The sequence below is a fragment of the Leopardus geoffroyi genome, chromosome X (assembly GCF_018350155.1).
Source record: "Leopardus geoffroyi isolate Oge1 chromosome X, O.geoffroyi_Oge1_pat1.0, whole genome shotgun sequence".
Lineage (NCBI taxonomy): Eukaryota > Metazoa > Chordata > Mammalia > Carnivora > Felidae > Leopardus > Leopardus geoffroyi.
The window spans coordinates 40,708,098-40,729,666 of record NC_059343.1 but is presented as its reverse complement, the minus strand read 5'-3'; the positions used below and the strand labels follow the sequence as shown (position 1 = coordinate 40,729,666).

Here is a 21,569-nt window from a genome sequence, read left to right as displayed (position 1 = left end):
TCTTTGACAAACATGGAAGGCCCTTGCGATTCTAGCTGTAAGCGGGAATTACCTATACCAGTTTCCTGAAGATTTTTGCCCTGTGGTCTGGATTACCACTGCAAATCCCGAAGCTTCCGTTTCTGGTCACCCCGTCACTTTAAATTTCCACTTCACTTTTGACACCCAGTTTCTTGGTTTTGAGCCTGACTGTGGATTCAATTCTTTTTGTTCAACACGGGCCAGCATAGTTCTTCATGTTCACAGTGAGAGGGGAGGCGGTGCTCGTGGGGCATGGACACAGCCCATCCACCTCAGCTCCAGATTTACCCCATTACAAGTCCAATGAGTTCCTTGCCTTTTTTTCCCAGAATTCTGGCAAGTGCATGACCAGATGGACAACCACAAGGAAAGCCAAGACCAACGTCTGTGGCCGACTGCGTTTGTAGACCAGGAAACACAGAAGGACCAAAGTGGCCAGGAATTGACACCATTCAGGACAATCATTTATCCGGGCACAGACTTTGTTTCTATAAGACAAAAACTCCCTAGATATTATTCATGGGGAAGGTGTTCAAAACATAATTTAAACTTGCTCTGTCAAAGCAGAAGTTCTGTAAGAAAGAAAGGTGATGAGCGTAAGGCACATTGGAAGTCGTGCTTCCACCCTAATCTTTATCCAGCGCAGCCTGGAGAGAAATTCTTTGAGCCTAATCAACGTGGAAAAACCCTCCACCATAAGCAAGCCCTCAATAAACCTCCAAGAAGTCAAACCAGGGAGAAACTCTTTGAGTGTTCTGAATGCGGGAAAGTGTTTATCCAGAAAGCCAACCTTGTCGTGCACCAGAGAACTCACACGGGAGAGAAGCCCTATGAGTGCAGCGAATGTACAAGAGCCTTCAGCCAGAAGTCAACCCTCATTGCACACCAGAGAACTCACACAGGGGAGAAGCCCTATGAGTGCAGCGAATGTGGGAAAACCTTTATCCAGAAGTCAACGCTGATGAAACATACGCGAACTCATACAGCAGAGAAACCATTCGTATGTGGTGAATGTGCAAAAGCCTTTAAGAGTTCCTATCACCTTACTAGACATGAAAAAACACACATTAGACAAGCATTTTATGAAGGAGTCCACTGTGGTAAATCTGGCCTTACGTACCCGAGGACTCATATGGGTGAGAAACCTAACTGTAATAAACATGGGAAACCCTCTGATGAGAAACCCAACCCCATTAAACACCAGAGATCTCCTATAAAAGAGAAGGCTTACGAGTGCAGTAAATGTGGAAAAAGCTTCAGGGGGAAGTCCCACCTCTCTGTCCATCAGAGAACTCACACAGGAGAGAAGCCTTACGAATGCAGCATATGTGGGAAGACTTTCAGTGGAAAATCACACCTCTCTGTCCATCAAAGAACTCATACAGGAGAGAAGCCTTATGAGTGCAGAAGATGCGGGAAAGCCTTTGGTGAAAAGTCAACCCTTGTTGTACATCACAGAACTCATACAGGAGAGAAACCCTACAAATGCGGCGAATGTGGGAAAGCCTTCAGCGAAAAGTCACCACTGATAAAACATGAGAGAATTCATACAGGAGAGAGACCCTACGAATGCAGCAACTGTGGGAAAGCATTCAGTAGGAAGTCAACTCTCATTAAACATCAGAGAATTCACACAGGAGAAAAACCCTACGAATGTAGTGAATGTGGGAAAGCTTTCAGTGTGAAATCAACTCTCATTGTACATCACAGAACTCACACGGGAGAAAAACCCTATGAATGCAGAGACTGTGGAAAAGCCTTCAGTGGGAAGTCAACTCTGATTAAACATCAGAGAAGTCACACAGGAGATAAAACCTATTAATATACCTGAGCGTGGGAGAATTTCCCTATTATACCTCATTATAGATCAGTTCATCCTGGGGAGTAATCTTAGCAATGTCAAGAATGTCAGAAACTCTTCAGATATTAATGCTCCTTTAATGTAATAAAAGGTTCAAAAATATAATTCCAGAAGCATGTAATAAATGCGACCAGTTTTTCACCCAGAAGGTCTTACGAGTGAATTGTATATCAGGGAATTCAGCAGTGGCAGAATTATGAGTGTATTGACGTGAGACAACCTTGAGAAAGAATGTAAATGTTATCGCCTAACAGAGTCTTTATGCTGAGGAAAAACTAAGAGTCGAATGAGTTTAGAAAACTATGTCAGCAATTATGAGAGAAATGTGTTCCATATTCTGTAACATTCTGTGGGAAAGGTGCAGAGGCTGCTAACAAGGAGCCAAATAGAAAAAAGTGAGGTTCACCCTGGAATAGAACACACTTTTGAAAGAACAGTATAGAGCATAAACTGTTAATCCCAGCTGGGGCAAACTCCCCGTTATTATTTTTTTATTTTTAATGTTGATTTTTTGAGAGACAGCACGAGTGAGTGGGGAAGGGGTAGAGGGAAGGAGACACAGAATCGGAAGCCGGCTCCAGGCTCCGAGCTGTCAGCACAGAGCCCGCTGTGGGGCTCGAACCCATGAACCACGAGATCATGACCTGGGCTGAAGTTGGACGCTTAACTGACTGAGCCACCCAGGCGCCCCAGCCCTGTTATTATTTTTAATGTTTATTTATTTTTGAGAGAGAGGGCGCATGCATACGGGCACGTGGGGGAGGGACAGAGGGGGAAACAGAATCCCAAGCAGGCTCCACACTGTCAGCGCAGAGCCCAACACGGGGCTCGGTCTCAGGGGTGAGATCATGACCTGAGCTGAAATCAAGAGTTGGACGCTTAAGTGACTGAACCACCCAGGCACCCCACCCCCTATTATTTCTTAAACAACTAGAAAAATTGCTCCCTTATGTAGAATGGGAGATGAGTCATCAGGGTCCCTGTCACAGAGGGGCTCAAAGAGATCTTACACATGTTACCCATCATCTTCAGTGCAAAAATGCAAATCCCTTACAGAAAAGGCACACCTTGCTTGGAAACAGTGCTTACAATTTAACATTCTTTGCCTTGTAAGAAAGAGTAGTCACTTTATGGTGAGGCAATAAAAGATTTTTAATTGTCAGAGCATCTCCTGTGACAGCAATATTATTTAAATTGCAAAACAATTCAGAAATTGAATATCCCATAATAGGTAAGTGATTAAAATTCTATATATCGTTAAGGTGGGATAATGTGGACAATTAAGAATTATCTTTGCTTGGGGCGCCTGGCTGGCTCAGTCGGTTAAACATCTGACTTCCGCTGAGGTCGTGATCTCGCGGTTCGTGGGTCCGAGCCCCGCGTCGGGCTCTGGGCTGACAGCTCAGAGCCTGGAGCCCGCTTCAGATTCTGTGTCCCCCTCTCGCTCTGCCCCTCCCCACTCTTCTCTTTCTCTCTCTCTCAAAAATAAATGAACATTTAAAAAAAATTTTTTTTAAGTGATCTTATGTTTGAGGATTTGGGGAAATGTTCATGGTAGTCTATTGTGAAAAAAAGATTATAAAACTATACCATATGATTTACATTGCAAACAAATAACATATTGTACAAATACTATTGTATCAGTGACTCTGGGTGGTAGAACTATAGCAATTTTATGCTAAGTAAAATTATATGCACATATGTACATATATATTTGTATTATATTTATTGCTGTTTAGTTGTAAGTAGGTAGGTAGACATGTAGAACAAAAATCTAGGAACGAAATATACCAAATTATTAAGCAAATGGTCATTTGGGTGTTGAGATCATCGATTTTTAAATGTTTTGAATATAGTTTCCAGAAACCACCAATAAAATAAGTTGATTAAAATAATTCTGTGCATACTTGCTTCTGTCTTCACATCCGTTTTCCCATTCAGCTTTGTCTTTGGTTTTGAGAATATGTTTTGTGTGTTGAGAATGGGTATCCCTTGTTTTTAATATCTGTGTGTGATTTTTTATTTTCTGTTTTTTTAATGTATATTTATTTTTGAGAGAGAGCACTAGTGGGTGAGGGGCAGAGAGAGAGGGAGCCTCTCTAAAGCAGGCTCCAGGCTCTGAGCTGTCAGCACAGAGCCCCGACGCAGGGCTCGAACTGAAAAACCGTGAGATCATGACCTGAGCTGAAGTCGGACGCTTAACCGACTGAGCCACCCAGGTGCCCTTGTATGTAATTTTTTTTAAATAAAAGTAAAAGTACCATCATAGTTCACCAAATCCTGTGACGTAAGTTACCAGCTAACAGATTTGCAGATGTGAAGAGATGTCGCGAATGGTCAAAAGTACCACAAGTAAGGAGACGAAACTGACTTCCGACACCAAACATAAAGCTCTTTTCACTGTGCTATCCGTGAATGCTGCTCGAATGCTCGTCTTCCCTCAACTGGTCCTTTTATCAGCAGTTGTATTAGGCACGTGCCAGGTGACCCCAGTGAATTGTGCCCTATGTAACCTTCCCCCCTCGAGTGTGGGCAGAACTGAGACTTGCTTCTAAACACTAGATTATGGCAAAAGTGATGTGATGTCGCTCCTGCGAGTATGCCCTATAAGACTGCCATCTTCGTAGACTGGACAGAGCCTTTCCTTGCTGGTCTGATGAAGTAAGCAGCCATGTTGAAAACGCTCATGTGCCAAAAAACTGCAGCTGGCTTCTAGGACCTGAGGGCACCCTGAGCTAAGACAGTAGGACTTGAGTGGCAAAATCTTGGAGGCAAGTGACGAGAGATAAACTGAGCTTTTCCCCACAAGGGGGTCACTGGTAAATGGCATGAGACAAATTCAGAGATGGGGAACAGCCAAGTGCCTGAGCTACCAAGGAGCGCTCTCAGGAGAATTTTGTGCCAAGGTGACCACACTTGGAGTTCGGATCCCAGCGGTGATGAAGGGCCCTGGAAAATACCACAAGACTCTCAGCTGGAATCTCTGAAGGACTTTAGGAATTAGGAGGAAGTGGCTATAGACCGGATCTTTAAAAGATTGATACCCCAACTTGAGTTAGCTCACCACCTAACTGAATTAAGGTCATTTATATAATTAGCCTGTCAGGAACTAAAGCTCATCTAGAGTTTCTACAATTTCTCACGCATTGGTGTATTCAGTCAGAAATTGCTGGGGTGCCTGGGTGGCTCAGTCGGTTAAGCTTCCAACCCTGGGTTTCGGCTCACGTCATGATCTCATGTTCGTGGGTTCGAGTCCCGTGTTGGGCTCCGCACGGAGCCTGCTTGGGATTCTCTCTCTCCCTCTCTCTCTGCCCTTCCCCCGCTCACTCTGTCTCTCAAAATAAATACATGATCTTAAAAATTGCCGGGCACACCCTGAGTCAAGTTAAGAAAAAAAGTGAACAGTAGAAGCAGACCCACAGGCAATTCAGACATAGGAGATACAAGTCATGGTCTTTAAGTGCATAATATGAACAAGAAAACATAAAATGAGGAAATTCGTCAGAAAATGCAAATTGTTCCCAACAGTCATTTGCTTTTTTGCCTGGTACTTTATTTTCCTGGAGTTTCCAGTTGCCTTCTGTTTTTCCAGGGTCACAAACCTACCATTTAATGTATGGATTTTTTTCCCCTCTGGTATTAGAATTCATCTTAAAAGCACCTTAGGTGCCTTGGAAGTACTTTGAGGGGGGTGGCTCAGGGCAGAGGGAGGAGTGCCAGTAGCAGGCTAGAAACTTCTCCAAAGAATAGTTATCTGCAGAAGGTGGTATTGCTCTGCTCCCAAATCCTCATGGACGGTACCGTGACTCATATGCAGGGCCCTTCCAGACGCTCCATCCATCATTTCTTATCTGCCACAGCCATTTCTTACCTTGTCGAGCTCAGTACGACAAGCTAGGTCATCTAGCCCAAGGGACCGTGCCCATGGTAGACCAGACCCATTTCCAAGTATACCCTTGCTCCACACTAGCACTCGGCAGTTTTGTGTCATTCAGTAAATGGTCTGGAGCAGTGTGATGAAATGGCGTTTCTGGTCCCTACCAGGGCCCAGCAGCGGTTTCTCCAAAGTGGTATTCTCAACTGCAGATCCCGTGGCCTCGCACCAAACTCACAGGGACCTGATTCTCCCGGGGCAGCCTTTCCCGCCACTGACACTCATGACAGCCGTAGGGTCAGCCACCTCATATGGTCCAAGCGACAAGGCCGCTTGCACTACAGCCTGCGTTTTCCTGCCCTGGGCCCCGCTCAAGGCTGGCAGCCTTCTGTCACCTGGCGCACGGGCCGGGGAAGCATCTCTAGGTGTGGACTACGTGACCTCCTTTTGTGAAGTGGAATTTTGTGTGGTTGAGCTTGCGGCAGTTTAACCTCATCATCCCCCTGTTCCAGCTGGTTTCTGCAAGGGCCAGGATGACGGGTTAAACAGAACTATGATGAGGACCAATAGTGGCACTGATCTCCATCATCTCCTAGGGTGCAGTATTGTTTTCAGTTTACCGTCTCGGGTGGTGGGGGAGGAAGGAAGTCAGAGTTTTCCGTTCTGTTTTCCCTGCTGTGCAGGATCTTACCGCACAGGCCAGGGACCCAACAGGGACATTCATCCAATGACCAAGATGCAGTGGGCCACTGTGAGTCAGACTTAGCCGGGACTCAGCCCCCCCTCTAATCGGAGGGCCATGATGATGCTTCGAGTGTCCAGGTATTAAAGTGAACTCAAAAAGCCATGTCTAATAGTCCTAAAAACATCTGGTCAGTGCGCGGTCGCCCCAATAAATGGCCATAGGTTCAGGAATGGGGGCGGGGGGCTAGGATAAGCATCATTATCTACCCCTGCTACAATGCTGTAGGATCCTTCTTTTGAGGGACATGGGCTCCTCTCCAGACCATTGGTTCCAGATCTGAAATTTGGCTCAGATCTGGGAACTGAGCAAGGGACCCTTACTTTTGTTTTTAATTTTTTTTGTTAATGTTTATTTATTTTTGAGAGAGAGCGAGCGAGCAGGGGAAGGGCTTAGAGAGAGAGAAGGAGACACAGAATCGGAAGCAGGCTCCAGGCTCTGAGCTGTCAGCGCAGAGCCCGACATGGGGCTCGAACTCATAAACCGTGAGATCATGACCTGAGCAGAAGTCAGACGCTCAACCGACTGAGCCACTCAGGCGCCCTGAGACCCTTACTTTTTGATGAAGCAATTGCCCCCAGACTCCTGCTCTTTGAATGTTGCCCTTTTCTGATCATCCTGTTGAACAGCTGCCCTACTGACTGCCCATCAGTTTTATTCCTGGAGATGCCAGGCTTATCAGCAGAGTCCGTATAGACAAGGAAAATTTAATGAGCTTGAGGGCGTGTTTAGGCTTTTGCCATTTAGTGTGATGTTGGCTGTGGGTTTTTGTAGGTGTCTTTTTATTTTTTGGAAATTTTTTTTTTTAATTTTTTTTTTTCAACGTTTATTTATTTTTGGGACAGAGAGAGACAGAGCATGAATGGGGGAGGGGCAGAGAGAGAGGGAGACACAGAATCGGAAACAGGCTCCAGGCTCTGAGCCATCAGCCCAGAGCTCGACGTGGGGCTCGAACTCACGGACCGCGAGATCGTGACCTGGCTGAAGTCGGACGCTTAACCGACTGTGCCACCCAGGCGCCCCGGAAAATTTTTAATCTGTACACCAGGCTTGGGGCTTGAACCCATAACCCCGAAATCAAGAGTGACCTATTCCACCGACTAAGCCAGCCAGGCGCCCCCGTAGATGTCTTCTGATAAACTGAGGAAGGTCCTTTCTACTCCTACTTTACTGAGAAGTTTTTTTTTTTTTTTTAATAATGACTTTATATTAATTTTGTCATGTTATTTTTCTGTAACCGTTGAGATGTTCTTTTCCTTTATTGCTAATGTAGCTAAACTGAACTCTTAATGTTAAACTTGTGTTCATTTTCACATATTACTGGATTCTAGTTGTGAATATTTTAAGGGTTTTTACATCGGTATTTGTGAGGGTTATTTAGTCCGTGATTCCCTTTTCCTGTAATTTCTTGGTCTGATTCTGGTGTCAGGGTAATGCTGGTCTGACACATTCATTCGGAATTAGGTCTTCCCCATTTTCTTCAAGAGTTTGTATAGGATTGACATCAGATCCTTGTAAAGGTCTTGGAGGACAGTCTCCATGAGACCACCCTCACTTCTGACACCAGTTGAAAGTTCAGGGGACCCCAAGGCCAGCGAATACCAACGTTCAATAGTTATATAGAAGGAGTCACAGAATCCGCCAAGAGTTGTTAGACTGCGGATTATGGGTTAGTATAGCTAAAGGATACAGACTAAAATCAGCCAAGGGGAGAGAGACTATCGGGCAAAATCCCGAGAAATATCAAAACGTGGAGCTTCCCAGTTGTTCTCTCCCCGGGGAATCCTGGACGGCGTTACTTTCCCGGCACTGATGTGTAACGAGAGGCACAGAGGACTGCTCTCCAGGGGAACTCACCTGGGCCTTGGCGTCCAGGGCTTTACTGGGGCCCCGTCACCCGAGCTCATGCCCACATGCCCGGTGACCAGGCCCTCAGGAAGGTGAGTGGATACTATGTGACCCAAAGGCCCCACCCTAAATCATGCTGTTGGTGTGGCTCAGTCCTCCCAGCCTAAATCACGCCCTTACTGTCTGCCTGGCCCAAGGCACCCCAACAAATAAAAGCACTCCTGTCACGCAGGACATTCTGAGAGCTTAGAGATTACCTCCCAGAAGCCAAGGGCACAGGCCAGACCTTTCTTTGGGCAAGATTCAGTTCTTTACAGGCATCCTGAAATGTTAGCTAAGCTTCACCAGTGAAGTCACCTGGGCCCTGAAGTTTTCTTAGGATATTAAAAAAAAAAAAAGGCCAATTTCTTTACTAGATGTAAGGCAATTCAGATTTCCCGTTCCTTTTTTTTAAGTTTGAGAGAGAGAGAGAGAGTACGTGAGCAGAGGGGCAGAGAGAGAGGGAGAGAGAGAATCCCAAGCAGGCTCTCTGAAGACGACCACTCCCTATTTCTTTTTTTTAAACAGGAGAAAATCCAATTTAATAGGCCTACGTGTGGGGAATCCACACAGACAGGAAATTCCAAAGACAAAGAGGCAACACAAAGCTTATATGAGCTAAGGGAAAAGGCAGGGGCCTGAGGACACAACAATGGGGAGAAAATTCATTAGCAAGAAAGTGAGAGGAGATGTTTGGAAAAATAACATTGTTCTGATATGCAGATGAGTTCCTATGGTAAAGGGGGCCTGTTAATACTTTTCTTTCCATTGCAGTCTCTCCAGTGTAAATTTTTTTTAAGTTTATTTATTTGGAGAGAGAGAGAGAGAGAGAGAGAGAGAGAGAGAAAGGGAGAGAGAGAACACGAGTGGGGAAGGGGTAGAGAGAATCCCAAGCAGGCTTTGCACTGTCAGTGCAGAACCTGATGCGGGGCTCGAACCCATGAACCGCAAGATCATGACCTCAGCTAAAATCAAGAGTTGGACACTCAACCGAGTGAGCCACCCAGGCGCCCCTTTCCAGCGTAAATTTAGGCAGTTATGGGGAGGCAGAGTACCTTTCCTTCCTCTGCTGGGTTTTTATTACCTTTTAAAAAATGTTTATTTTTGAGAGAGAGCGTGTGCAAGCGGGGTAGGGACAGAGAGAGAGGGGGACAGGGGAGCTGAAGCAGGTTCAGTGCTGACAGCAGAAAGCCCGACGCGGGGCTCAAACTCACCAACCGTGAGATTATGAGCTGAGCCGAAGTTGGACACTTAACCAACGGAGCCACCCAGGCTTTTAATTACTTTTAATTCAAAACAACTTTTATGCCAAAGTGGCACATTTTGGGATGTGTCATCCTATACCCCTTCAATTCCCCCATCTGGAACTTCCCTGGACGTTCATGTTAAAAGTTCACATTAAAAGTTCATCTGGAAAATAGCTGGTCTCATTGAGACCGTCTTAGTCCTGACCACAGGTCAGTTTAGTTAAAGTCATTTTAAGAGGTGGTGACGCAGATGTGTTTTCACAGTTAGGCCCATGAGGCACTTCTTTTTTTTTTTTAATTTTTTTTTTTAACATTTATTTATTTTTGAGACAGAGAGAGACAGAGCATGAACGAGGGAGGGGCAGAGAGAGAGGGAGACACAGAATCGGAAGCAGGCTCCAGGCTCTGAGCCGTCAGCCCAGAGCCCGATGCGGGGCTCGAACTCACGGACCGCAAGATCGTGACCTGAGCTGAAGTCGGTCGGTCAACCGACTGAGCCACCCAGGCGCCCCAAACAAGAGGCCCTTCTATGGAAACCAAAGAACCACCCATGGCCGATGATTAGATCGTAATATAAATCAGTCTCTGAGTCCTGAGGATGGCCAGTAGAGAAGATTTCGAGATGTCAGGCTCGAAGCTCCTTCAGATACAGCAGGGGCAGTGGTGGCAGTCTGACGGGCTCTCCTGGTTTGCAGTTCACATATCTCGACATCTTTGAATGGCTCACACAGCAACGGGCATGAACACTGCCTCCACGTGAGCTGTGGTGGTGATTTCTTGGAAGTTTACATCATGTCGTTCGTACTTAGTTTGCAGGGCTTCAGGAAAAAGGGGCGGCTTTAGTCTTCAAGTGAATCCAAATTAAAGAAATGAGTTTGGAGAGTTGTAGTCAGGCACCAGAAGAAATCAGGCTCTAGTCCAGTTTATAATAAACAGTATTAGACTCTAACAGTTACTCAGGTAGGTCATTGAAACATGTTTCTCTTCTATAAGCGCCCTAATTTTTGCCAAAGATAGGCAAGTTACCATTTGTTTCTAAAGTAAGTCTCGTTTTATTTTTGTTTATTTATTTATTTTATGAGAGAGAATGAGGGAGACAGAGAATCTCAAGCAGGCTCCACATGGTCAGCACAGAGCCCGACGCAGGGCTCGAACTCCCCAACCAGGAGATGGTGACCTGAGCCGAAATCAAGAGTCGGACACTCGAATGACTGAGCCACCCAGGTGCCCCAAACTAAGTCTAGTTTTAACAACTTGGCCTAATTATTTACATAAGCTCAGCAAGAACAGTGACTGGCCATATAGGTTCTTTTAAATCTGCTTTGTTGGTGGGCACCTGGGTGGCTCAGTTGGTTGAGAGTCCGACTCTTGGTTTCGTCTCAGCTCATGGTCCCAGGGTCGCGGGGTTGAGCCCTGGGTCAGGCTCCAGGTTGGGCTATGCGCTGAGAGTGGAACCTGCTTAAGATTCTCTCTGTCCCTCCTCTGCTCATGCTCTAAAAAAAAAAAAAAAGAACGAACTGAAAAAAATAAATCTGCTTTGTTGGAACTTTTCATAAGGATTTCCTAGACTGAACTTTTAATAGCCTCTTGAGGCCAGAAGCCGAGCCAAAACACGCACCAAATCCTTGCCAGGCTTTTTCTGCAACCCCTGCAGATTTGGGTGAATTCTTCTCGGGGAGGGGGGCCTCCCCATTTCTGTCGCTCTGTCTTGTCGAGAACACCTTCCTTTGTAGTACTACTGTGCCCTGACAGTTCTAGTAGCCTCGGCTGTCCTGAGCACTGATCTCTTTCTCCACCCCATGAACCGCTGAACTCTTCTTGGGATCCCCCCCTCCCTACATTACATCTTGCTAAGTGCCTGCCAGCAGAGAGCCAGAGTGAGGGGCCCACCTCATTTACCTTTGCACTCTCAGCTTCACAATCCCGCATGGCCTCTGTCCGCTGTATGAACACTGCTAACCTCATGGACCGTATCGGTGCCATCTAGTTGTTTACTGTAGGGGGGGGAGAAGTTTAGTCCTGGCTCCTCCATCACGGCTGGAAATGGAATGGTAGGAGTTTATCACTCCTGCTTGGGATTCGCAGAGCTTCTTGGCTCCCTGGCTTAGATCTCTTTCAACATACGTGCTTTATTTACCTTTTGGCTGTTTCCCAAATGCCTCTCGAAGTTTGCTTCTGGTTTTCTGCATTTCGCCCCCTCGCTTTGGGACAAGCCTGTTGTCCTCAAAGTCACGAATCCCGTCTTCTGCTATGTCTAATCCACTGTTAAAACCCATACACAAGGAGTTCTTGGTTACTGTATTTGTTTTGTTATAGCATACATATTTTACCCATTTTTAGAGATGCCAGCAACTTTCACCCCGTTTATCTTTTCCTTTATTTCTGTTATATTAATGGATACTGAAAAGTGCCTTTTGTGGATTCCAGCATCAAACTTGTGTGGGTTTTTTTTTTGTGTGTTAGTTCTCTACTGTAGCTGAAACAAATTCCCACAAACAGTGGCTTAGAACACCACCCGTTTACATAGTTCTGTAGGTCAGAAATCCTGGCGGGCTTGGCTACTCTCTGTCTCACAAAGCGGGAATCAAGGTATAGTCTGGGCTGGGTCTTAGCTGGAGGCTGTGGGGAAGCATCTACTTCTAAGTTCATTCAGGTTATTGGCCGAATTCAGTTCCTGTGGCCAGAGGACTGAGGTCCTCATTTTCTGGCTGGCTGCCGCTCTCAGATCCTGGATGAGGCTCACGGATCCTTCCCCACATCAGCAACAGAGAATCCCTCTCGTGTTGGATCCCTTCCACACGTTCGAATCTCTGACTTCCTCTTTTGCCACCCAGCTGGGCAAAACGGCCTTTAAAAAGCTCCTATGAAAAGATGAGGCGGGGCACCTGGGTGGCTCGGTCGGTTAAGTCCTGGCTCTCGGTTTCGGCTCAAGTCACGATCTCACGGTTCATGAGTTTGAGCCCCGTGTCGGTCTCTGCACGGACAGTACACAGCCTGCTTGGTATCCTCTCTCTGTCTCTCCCTGCTCCTCCCCTGCTCCCTCGCTTGCTCTCTCAAAAGTTAATAAACTTAAAAAAAATACAAAAAAAAAAAAAAGATGAGGGCTACTCAGATAATCCCCCTTTGGGCGTAGAATATAGCGTAACCACAGCTATCATTATATTCACACGTTTCACCCAGTCAAAGGGCTGGGGATGGGGCACGGATTATAAAAGGAAGAGAGTCCGTGGGCGTCATCCTTAGAAGCATGCCTACCACAATTGTTCATTTTGTCCCAACAACCGCATCTCTCTGCCTTTTCTCATGTCTAGTAAGCTTCTGTATCAGACAGCGTATGTTAAAAAACCGTGGAGGTTACAGGTGCCTGGGTTTGCCTTTTCCTCATTCAGCAGACGAGGCCTGGGACCGATCACCTCTGATCGAGCAGGGTCAGACTGCTGGGTGAAGATAACCTAGCTCTCCCCAGCACTGTTCCTCAGGCTGTCCCTGCTGCACTTCTGCCCGAGAGAGCCTGTTGGGTCTCTGTCTCCTCAGATGTGAGACCTCTGGAGATTTAGTTCCCCCTTCATAGGTACTGAGCTGAGCTCTTCAGCCTCCTCCTCCACGATCGCGCGGACCTCGTGCTCTGTCCAGACTGTTTGCAAAGCACGCGACACAAGAGGGCTCACGTTGTGTTTCTGGCCTGGGCCCGCTAACCTCCTGTGCCGTCACAAACTCGGCAAGCACCCCCTGGACGAAGGCAGTCATGCTCCTGGAGCTCTTTTCGTTTCCCAGTTGGCCCTATATAACCTCTACAAGCTCTTCTGGATCTCTACCCGCCCCTCCTGAAAGTCCATCAGCCCGGGCCGAGCCCCATCCTCCCCTTGCCCCCAGATTCAGCAGATGCCTCCAGATAACGGACAGCGATCATCCGCTCACCTGGAAAAGGCACTTCACTCTCTAGAATTTTCATTCCTCGAGTCCTCATTGTTTCCACGGCTCTGCGATTGCCCAAAGGCATTTTTCTTTGCAGGTTCCCCTCCCTCCCCGCTAGCCGTTCCAGCAAGACTGCTGGCCTGGCAAGACCAACTGTAGTATACGTGGGAATGCGAGTCTGCTTTTTGCTTACTCCTAAACGTTTCAACCCAGCACAAAATGGAGACAGTGGTAAATAACCACGCAGGATGTCCTCACCTTGCTTCCACTGGGTGAGGTCTGGAGGGATGAAGGGCACTGAATGTCAGTTAGAGGAGATGGCTAATGCTCGCTATGTCACTTACTATCTCTGGAGTCCTAAACACAGTCCTGGGGCACTTGGACGGCTCATTCGGTTGAGCGTCTGACTCTTGGTTTCAGCTCAAGTCACGATCTCGCAGTTCGTGGGTTCGAGATCTGCATCAGGCTCTGCACTGACAGCACAGAGCCTACTTGAGATTCTCTCTCTCTCTCTCTCTCTCTCTCTCACAAAATGAATAAATCAAAACTTTAAGAAAATAAACACACTCCTTATGATGGTTTCTTCAGCTATAAAACATCAGTTTAGCTGTTTGGTTGGGGGATGTGGGACTGTCATTATCCTCCTTAAAATTGTTGCCAAAAAGCAGAAAAATCCATTAATGTAATATTTTTATAAATCTAAAGAGCCTTGGGGCGCCTGGGTGGCTCAGTTGCTTAAGTGTCTGACTTCGGCTCAGGTCATGATCTCACGGTCTGTGAGTTCGAGCCCTGCGCCGGGCTCTGTGCTGACAGCTCAGAGCCTGGAGCCTGCTTCAGATTCTGTGTCTCCCTCTCTCTCTGCCCCTCCCCCACTTGCACTCTGTCTCTCTCTCTCTCAAAAATAAATAAACATTAAAAAAAAACTAAAGAGTCTTTACTTATGTAGAGAAAGTTTAAATTACACTTTGAACACCTTCCCCACGAGTAATATTTAGAGAGTCTTTGTCTTATAGAAACGAAGTCTGTGCTTGGATAAATGATTTTTCTGAATGTTGTGAATTCTTGGCCGCTTGGACCTTTCTGTGCTTCCCTGTCTGCGAATGCAGTCTGCCACACAGGTTGGTCTTGGCTTTCCCTGGGGCGGTCTAGCTGGTCTTCAACTTGCCTGAGTTCTAGGGGGGAAAAATGCAATAAATCATCATTTCTACTCTATATAATGTTATGGGATAAAATTAAGTCATACATGTCCTGCTGCGCACTCCTATCAACAGGACTTGGGCTGATGTAAATGGGCTCTCCCTGTGCCCCCCCCCCCCACCTCCTCTGACTGCAAATACGATGAGATGCTGGCCAGTATTTAAAAGACTTAATACACAGTCAGGCTGAAGATCAATGAAGAATATTATTATGTGATTTAAAGTGAGGGGTGAACAGAAATGGATGTCGTACGGCTTTGCAGTTGGGGGATTAAGGCTCTAATTCGCGAGTGGAGTGGATTCCAGGCCACAGGCGGGCAAAGAACTAGAACTGAGATACTGCCTTAAAGCCGGAAGTCATAAAGGACATTGCAGCTTTTAAAACAGGAACTAGAAAGCTGTCACCCCCTGGCTGATGAAAACAGTAAGAATCAGGAGTCACTTAAAGGAAATGAGAACCCAAGTCCTGTGCCACAGGCAGGCACGCACTCCACACGGACATCTGAAGCAGAGTACAAAACCCAGAGGTTGAAAAATTCCCGACAGCTGGTCCTGCCTTAGGGAAACCGCTGGGCCCCAGCAGTGGCACGGGCCCAACAGTTCGGCAGGGATGCCGTCATAACGAGCACACAGAATTTCCATGGAAAAGAACTCTCACTGAAAATGAGTTTACAGTAAAAAAAATTAAAAACCTCAAAAGGAGGGGCACCCACGTAGCTCAGTCGGTTAAGCATCTGACTCTTGGTTTTGGCTCAGGTCACGATCTCGTGGTTCGTGAGTTTGAGCCCCGCACTGGGCTCTGCACTGGCAGCACGGAGCCTGCTTGGGATGCTCTCTCCCTCTCTCTGTGCCCCTTCCGCATGTGTGTACTCTCTCTCTCTAAATAAACGTAACAAAACAAAAACCTCAAAAGGAAAGGAACCACGAGGTGAAACTTCTGTCTACAGAAAAACCTACATGTGTAAATGACAGCTTTATAGCAGCTTTATTCACAGTGGTCCAAAACTGGAAGCAGCCTGGATGCCCTTCAATAGGGTCCGACTTCGGCTCAGGTCATGATCTCACAGTTCGTGAGTTCGGGCCCTGCGTCGGGCTCTGTGCGGACAGCTCGGACCCTGGAGGCTGCTTCAGATTCTGTGTCTCCCTCACTCCCTGACCCTCCCCTACTCATGCTCTGTCTCTCAAAAAATGAAGAAACGTTAAAAAAAAAAAAAAAAAAGATATGGAGGAACCTGCAATGCATATTGCTAATGGAAAGAACAGTTACACAGTTAGATAAACTGATCCATTTAGTGGAATACAACTCAGTGACAAAAAGGAAGAAACTACTAATACAAAAAACAGATAAATCTCCAGAGAATTATACTGAGTGAAAAGAATCGATCCTGTAAGATTACATACTGTATGAGTCCATTTGTTAATGTTCTTGAAATGAAAAAAATTACAAAAATGGGGAACAAATTAGTACTTGCCAAGGCTTAAGGAGGGGGTAAGGGTAGGGGTGGGAGGAAAGGGATATGGCTATAAAATTCCTTATGGTGACAGAAATGTTGTGTATCTTGCCTGCATGAATGTCAATATCCTGGTTGTATTTTGTACTATGGTTTTGCAACATGGCACCAGTGGGGGATACTGCCTAAGGGTACAGGAATCTTCCTATATTATTTCCTATAAGTGCATGGGAATCTACAGTTATCTCAAAATAGAAGTTTAACTTTATTGTTTTTATTAAAAAAAATTTTTTTTTAATGTTTATTTTTGACAGAGAGAGAGCACGAGCAGGGGAGGGGCATTGAGAGAGAGGGAGACACAGAATCCGAAGCAGGCTCCAGGCTCTGAGCTGTCAGCACAGAGCCCGGCGCAGGGCTCGAACTCACAGACCGTGAGATCATGACCTGAGCCGAAGTCAGACGCTCAACTGACTGAGCCACCCAGGCGCCCCTAGAAGTTTAACTTTAAAAAAACACACACACACAAATATTCCAGAGAGGAATGGGGAAGCAAGACAACAAGAACCAAAAAAGAGAGGACAAAAAGAAAATAAATAATGAAATGACAGGCCTAAACCCGACAAGATACATAATTACATAAAATGTAAGACTAAGAAAAAAGAGTGATATTAGTTAATCCCTAAAAGCATTTGCGACATTCAGTACCCAGTCATGATAAAAACTCTCACAAAACCAGGATCAGAAGGAGATGTCCTCAACTGCTACCTGGCATCTGTGAAAACCCCTACAAGCTGAATTATACCCAGCGGTCAAAGAATGAATGATTTTGGCCCAAGGTCAGGAGCAAGGCAAGGATGTCACTCTCCCTATACATAGGCAACATTGTACCAAAAATCTTAGCCAGTACAATAAGGCAAGAAAAAGGAATAAAGGCATCCAGATTAGAAAGGAAGAAATAAAATAGTCTTTATTCACAACTATAGGATTGTTTATGTAGAAAATGCCAAACTGTCAACAAAAAAAGCTACTAGCCCCTAATATGTATGCTTAGGAAGGTTCTAGGATACAAAGTCGATATCGAAAACTGAAATGCAAAAAAATGAATACATACAACACACACTCCCACCATTAATGCTGTAGGAATATACAACAGGAATAACTTAAAATATGTGCAAGTCCTGTCCATTCAAAACTGCAAAACATTACTGAGATAAATTCAAGAACACCTGTAAATGAAGAGTTTTACCATGTTAATAAATCAGAAGACTCAATACAGCTAGCAGACCTACAATCCACAGACTCAATGCAATCTCCAAATCTGCAGGCTTTTCCTCACAGAGATTGACAACCAGATTCTAAAATTTATATGATGGAAAGAGCCTAAATGTCCATCAACTGATGAATGGATAAAGAAATTGTGGTTTATATACACAATGGACTACTATGTGGCAATGAGAAAGAATGAACTATAGCCCATTGTAGCCACGTGGATGGAACTGGAGAGTGTGATGCTAAGTGAAATAAGCCATACAGAGAAAGACAGATACCATATGGTTTCACTCTTATGTGGATCCTGAGAAACTTAACAGAAACCCATGGGGGAGGGGAAGGAAAAAAAAAAGAGGTTAGAGTGGGAGAGAGCCAAAGCATAGGAGACTCTTAAAAACTGAGAACAAACTGAGGGTTGATGGGGGGTGGGAGGGAGGGGTGGGTGGGTGATGGGCATGGAGGAGGGCACCTTTTGGGATGAGCACTGGGTGTTGTATGGAAACCAATTTGACGATAAATTTCATATATTGAAAAAAATACATAAAAATAAATAAATCAACATTAAAAAAATAAAATTTATATGAAAAGAGCAAGGACCTAGAGTTGCCAAAACAACTGTGAAAACAAACAACAAATCTGGAGGACTCACACTACCTGATTTGAGCACTTAATATAAGGCTGCAGTAATTAACACAATGTGGTATATGCAGGTAGACTGATACATACGTATTCAACTCATTTTTAGGAAGGGTGCTAGGGAAACTGGGAAAGAAGTCTTTTCAGAAATGTTACTGAATCGAATGGAAAGGAGTATGCAAAAAATAAGAATATAAAAGAACGTTGACCCTTACCTCACACCGGATATAAAAGTTAACTCATTATCCACCACAGGCTTAATTACAAGTACCAAACTGTAATCTTCTGTTAGAAAAATTATGAGAAAAATCTTTCTTACCCTGGGGTAGAAAGAAATTTGATAAATGGAACACAAAAGCATCAACCACAAGAGAAAAACTTGCTAAATTGCACTTTATCAAAAATAAAGATGTCTCCTTCAGAAGACACTGTTAAGAACAAAACATGCCCCAACTTGGGAGGAAACACTGGGAAAACACATAGAAGATAAAGAGCTTGCAACTACAATATATAAAGATAACAGATACTGTATGTGTGTGCATGTATATAAAGATATAGGTGTATATAAAAGGTTGTAAAAATAACAACTTAATAACAAACAAAAAAGGCAAAAGATTACAACAGATACCTCACCAAAGATGAACAGATGGCGGAGACAAGCACGTGACAAGATGTTCAACATCGAGACTCGTTACAAAAATGCAAATTCAAGTCACGATGAGATACCTTTACACACCTACACAAAAGGTGTGTTGTTGGTGGGAAAACCAAATGGTAGAGCTAGTTGGCAGAACCCTCTGGAAATGTCTTCTAAGTGAAACATATGCTTACCATATGACCAGGCAACCCCACTCCAGATATTTATCCAAGAAACAGAAAAACATATGTCCACATAAATATCTGTACAAGATGTTCACTAGTTTCCTTAAGAATAAGGCGAAACTTTGAACAATTGCAGTGGGCGTTAGGTGGTCCACAGATAAACAAACCGGAACATTACTTGGCTATGAAAGCGACAAAATAACACAATGTGCCACAACATGGATGAAATTAAAAAGCATTAAGTGAAAGAAGGGAGCTGCATTTGGCCATATACTAAAAGATTCATTTCTAGGGCTTTCTAGAAAGAATTAAAGTACAATAAAAAAAAAAGATCAAGTGTGGGAGTGGAAAGAGTAGTTTAAGAATAAAGGGAACAATGGTTTTGATGGGGAGTGATGAAAAAGTCTAATATCATGGTGATGGTGGTGGTTCCATGACTCAATCTCCGTCAAATCCATGGGACTGTACAGTGAAGAAAGGTGAACTTTTTCTTTAAAAAAAATTTTTTTTAAACAGTTTATTTATTCTTGAGACAGAGAGAGACAGAGCATGAACGGGGGAGGGGCAGAGAGAGAGGGAGACACAGAATCCGAAACAGGCTCCAGGCTCCGAGCTGTCAGCACAGAGCCTGACGCGGGGCTAGAACTCACAGACCGCGAGATCATGACCTGAGCCGAAGTCGGACGCTTAACCGACTGAGCCACCCAGGCGCCCCTAGAAAGGTGAACTTTTGATATATAAATTATATCTCAATAAATAGCACTTAAAAAAGCATCATATCAGCATAAATATATAATGAAAATACATGAAAAATATATATAGGGGCTATATTAAACATGATGACATACAATCAAATACCAGATGGTGCTATGTATGAATTTATTTTTTATTAAAATACCTATTAAGCATTAAACACAAACATAGTTAATGACATGCCTGTGAAAGTATTCAGGGGTGAAATGTACTGATCTCTGAAACTTACCAGGAAACACATCACAAAAAGAAAGGGGGCTGATAGGGGCACCTGGGTGGCTCAGTCCGTTAAGCGACCCACTTCAGCTCAGGTCATGATCTCACAGTCCATGAGTTCGAGCCCCGCATCAGGCTCTGTGCATTGCTACAGTCTACACAAATGTTCTTTGCTGCTCCCTACACTATTTGAGACAGTCCAGTATACAGTGTTTATGTAACTAAAATTATTTTAACCTTTTAAAAGAAACAGATGAGCTGTTAGAACACCTTACCCTGGAAGTGCAATATTCCCACTTGTCCTGTGAGCCTCTTCCCTCTGCCTTAGGGTCTGGGTCTGTCCTATGAGCCTCCTCCCTCTGTCCTAGGCTCTGGGCTGAGGCTCCTCCTCCTAGGACTCTGATAAGAGCTCTCTTGTTCCTAACGACACAGGACCAAAGGATCCAGAGACAAACGCATCTCCGTTGGGACCATGGCCACAGCACCGCATCTGTCCCTGACCCAGGGAACTCACCTTCTGAGGCTTCGACTGGCTCTTCTGTAGACTAGGAAGCCCAGGGGCGGCTGAGCCGGAGCCCGCAGGAGGTGAGCAGTGGTCTCACTGATGCGCCCTGACCCTGGAAACAATGACCGCACAGGAGATGCAGTGAGCAACCTCTCTGAGGCAGTGAAAGTGAGGAAAACCCAGATGGAATACTTTATGGAAGCAGCCACAAGGCCTCGTTTCAGTGTTAAGAGTAAACGCTTAGTAGCAGCCTAACTGTCACCAGACAAGGAGCTAAGCACTGCGTCATCCCATAAGGGTCCCAGCTGTGGACTCGAACTGATTGCCCGCTCTGTCGCTTTGATTCATTCAGTGAAAAAGTTGAGTGCCTACTGTGGACCTGTCCAACGTGTTGCAGGTACATCAGTGAACAAAGTAATCAGAGTTCCCCGACCCCGCGGAGCTGTGTTCTAGCAGGGAAGGCACACAGCAAGCACAAAGTTGATACATTTCGGGAACGTTCGTTAGAAACGCATAGGTGCTAGAAGGATCTCCCGGGGTTTTCTAGCCGTGTGACTCTGGACAGGCTACGAGCCTTTCTGTTCTTGCTTTCTCGCGATATAGTGAAGACAATCGTAGTACCTACTCACAGCCCTCGGGAGGATGACCGTGCACCCAAGGGCGCCTCGCACGTACTAGACACTCAGCAAACGGCCGCTGAACCTGACCCAACGACTCAATGCCAGTATCACTGGCTGTCGCCCCCGGCCCGTCGCCCACACTCAGCCCAGGGCCCCGAGGTCGCAGGGGCGCGAACCTATCACCCCCACCTGCCCTCCGGCCCGTGCCTGCTCCGCCTCCCGGTACTTGGCTACCAGAACCCGACAGCCAGGTCGGAGGACAACAAGCGGCGCGACCTCGCGCCGCCCTCGGGTCAGCGGAGCACTTCCGCTCCCGGCGCCCCGCAGCCCGAGGTCGGAGCGCGGCGCACGCGCAGGAGCTGCTTCGGGGGCCTCCACGGCCAATGGCCAAGATGGCGCGAGTCGCGGCCAGTGATTCCGACGGGGTTCGTCTGGGGCACGATGTAGGGACCGGAGCGGGCGACCGTTTTCCGGACGAGTCGCACGAGAGGCCGGGGGGCGGCGAGGGGCCGGCGGACGGTCGCAGAGACCCGGGTCCCGCCGCCTCCGAGGCC

At 45.9% G+C, this 21,569-nt stretch overlaps 1 protein-coding gene and 1 long non-coding RNA gene across 14 annotated transcripts in view; one reads left to right on the top strand and one right to left on the bottom strand.

Annotated features, from left to right (window-relative positions):
• The window catches only part of ZNF674 (zinc finger protein 674), a 54,724-nt gene extending 34,183 nt beyond the window's left edge, over positions 1-20,541 (top strand). For 12 of the 13 annotated variants that reach the window (XM_045473308.1, XM_045473315.1, XM_045473309.1 and 9 more), the window contains one exon: positions 351-2,027. In XM_045473308.1, coding sequence (XP_045329264.1) covers positions 351-1,843 — 1,493 coding nt within the window. In that variant the 3' untranslated portion in view covers positions 1,844-2,027. Of the gene's footprint in view, positions 1-350; positions 2,028-20,322 lie in introns of those variants that run through there. The other variant, XM_045473319.1, reaches the window with a different exon arrangement.
• Positions 14,465-20,345, bottom strand: LOC123595475. The gene is made up of 2 exons (XR_006711178.1): positions 20,166-20,345; positions 14,465-14,719 (listed from the first exon to the last, which is right to left on the bottom strand). It is a non-coding gene; the product is annotated as an uncharacterized LOC123595475 (long non-coding RNA).
• Positions 20,542-21,569: the final 1,028 nt, after the last annotated feature.